The sequence below is a fragment of the Vicia villosa genome, linkage group LG5, assembly GCF_029867415.1.
Source record: "Vicia villosa cultivar HV-30 ecotype Madison, WI linkage group LG5, Vvil1.0, whole genome shotgun sequence".
NCBI classification, from domain to species: Eukaryota; Viridiplantae; Streptophyta; class Magnoliopsida; order Fabales; family Fabaceae; genus Vicia; species Vicia villosa.
The window spans coordinates 167,805,629-167,807,642 of record NC_081184.1 but is presented as its reverse complement, the minus strand read 5'-3'; the positions used below and the strand labels follow the sequence as shown (position 1 = coordinate 167,807,642).

The following is a 2,014-nucleotide window of genomic DNA, read 5'->3' as shown; positions in this document are numbered from 1 at the left end:
GGATTGAGATAAGCAATAAGCAGTTAGGTTCCTGCAGCATTGTGTTATGGATTAAAGGATCATTTTAAGAACTGGCACTAGCCGGCTGATTTTCAGAGCCACAATGGTTGTGATGGTATAAGTTTATAAATATATACCAAATTTAATTACTTTGGTGACTTGGTAAATAAATCTGTGACAAGAATGCGGCTGCTACCAACTGGAATAAGAGGAAAAGAGTATCTGATGTTTAATCTTTCTAAGAAAGGTAAACAAAACAATTAAAACAGAGAATGAAAATTAATGTTGGCATACAACATATCCTCAATGTCTGAACAAAATTAAACTCAAAAATTGCTTTAACAAAACTAAAACACATTAATCTTCATCGTCAATAACCTTAGTGCCCAAACCTTTAAGCTCCTCCTTGGGGATTTCGACAACGGTAACAAGAGAATAGAGCTCTTCCTTAGCATCCTCATCATCGTTTCTCTTGCGAGCAATGCGTACCCTGATTCTTCTTGGGACACTTCTAATACCCTGGCTCCATATAGCCTTGTTCAACTTGACGTCAACACGAACATCATTGGTTCCCATTGCTTTTTGGGCAAACTTCCTAATCTCCTTGATGGCTTTAGGAGCCTTCTTCTTAAATGTGCTGTTTTACATAATAAGGATATCAATGACTAACAGAATTTCATGAAGTTAATACAAATTAACAATACAAAACACACAACAGCCTAAATTTTCTCCTATGACATTTCATTTCACAAGAGTAACTAAACTTTCTCCATTGACATGCCATTTCACAAAAGATGCCTAAACTTTCTCCACTGACATATCATTTCACAAAAGTATGAGTATAAACGTAACATAATATATCAATGTCGAGAGACCAAAATAAAAAATAATAGGTTGCAATCGAGGATGTGAACAATGCAGTTGAAACCTATGAAACACATACACTGAGTAAAGGTGTCCAGTACCAATGTCAGACACTTGTATAATCACCCGTTCCAAGAGGGTTGGAAAATTCAGACAAGTCTTCCCAAAAAAAAGTTTTTTTACTTTGATTTTGCGCACTTTGAATCGGTGTCCTACACTCTTACGACAATCATAAGACAGGATTTAATTTATGCTTCATAGGTTGAAACATATTTAAAAAGTTCCATCAAAATCTAGCACCTCACAAGAATAGATTTCTCCTCGTTAGCAGAATGTTTTGTATATCAAAGACAAACAAGATTCTTCTGCTATAGTACTTAGCTTGAATTGAAAATACTACCCAAACTAATAGTGAAAACTATGTAGTATTTCATACAGATGCACAATATAATTTAGGGTTCATTAAAATGAAAACAAACATGATATTTCGCTAAAAAGGGGTCAAAAGCTATAAATAATGTAATCATAATCCCTAAAAACTACAGAAAGAGCGAGTGTGAAGAATTACCATCCATGGAGGCGTTTATGGAGGTTAATGGTGTACTCTCTGGTAACCACCTCTTCCTTCCTACCGGCGCCGGTCTTCTCCACCATTTTCACTTGTGACCTAAATTAAACACAAGAATGATTCGGGAAGATCGATGAGATGAACAAAATGATGGTTAACGAAAGAGAGGTGGAGAGAACTTACGACGGAGCAAGCGATCCAGATACAGTGAAGGTTCGGAGTGAGGCAGACACAGAACGAAGGAATGCGATGGAAAATTAGCTTAAATATAAAACCGAGAAACCCTAATTTCTAATGGGCCTAGGGCTCGACTCGACCAAATGTTTTTTTTAGGCCAGATGCTTTCTTTTTATTTTTAAATTTCAAATTATTTAACATAATTTTAGTGATATGCAAGGGTTTTGCTAACTAGTTTGGACTTAGATACAACTTAAAAAAAAAAAATTATTTAACATAATTTTAGTAAAGAGTTGCTCTTCCAATCCTTAGTGGTGAAGAATCATCCGTATAAAATTTGAATGTGCTTTTGGGGCAATTCGAAGGTTAATTTTTAGACGCTCCTAATACACACCAAAATACTTC

At 35.3% G+C, this 2,014-nt stretch overlaps 1 protein-coding gene across 1 annotated transcript; it reads right to left on the bottom strand.

Moving 5' to 3' along the window:
* Positions 1–260: 260 nt before the first annotated feature.
* On the bottom strand, positions 261–1,755 carry LOC131608140 (large ribosomal subunit protein eL31). The gene is made up of 3 exons (XM_058880074.1): positions 1,616–1,755; positions 1,433–1,531; positions 261–637 (listed from the first exon to the last, which is right to left on the bottom strand). The coding sequence occupies exons 2-3, from the start codon at positions 1,516–1,518 to the stop codon at positions 358–360; spliced, it is 366 nt and encodes a 121-aa protein (XP_058736057.1). The 5' UTR covers positions 1,519–1,531; positions 1,616–1,755; the 3' UTR covers positions 261–357.
* Positions 1,756–2,014: the final 259 nt, after the last annotated feature.

Excerpts from the sequence above, each read along its gene's own strand:
- LOC131608140 (XM_058880074.1), bottom strand. The coding sequence starts at position 1,518 with ATGGTGGAGAAGACCGGCGCCGGTAGGAAGGAAGAGGTGGTTACCAGA. Across the intron at positions 638-1,432 it reads CATAAACGCCTCCATGGATG|CACATTTAAGAAGAAGGCTC; the intron begins GTAATTCTTCAC and ends TATGTAAAACAG.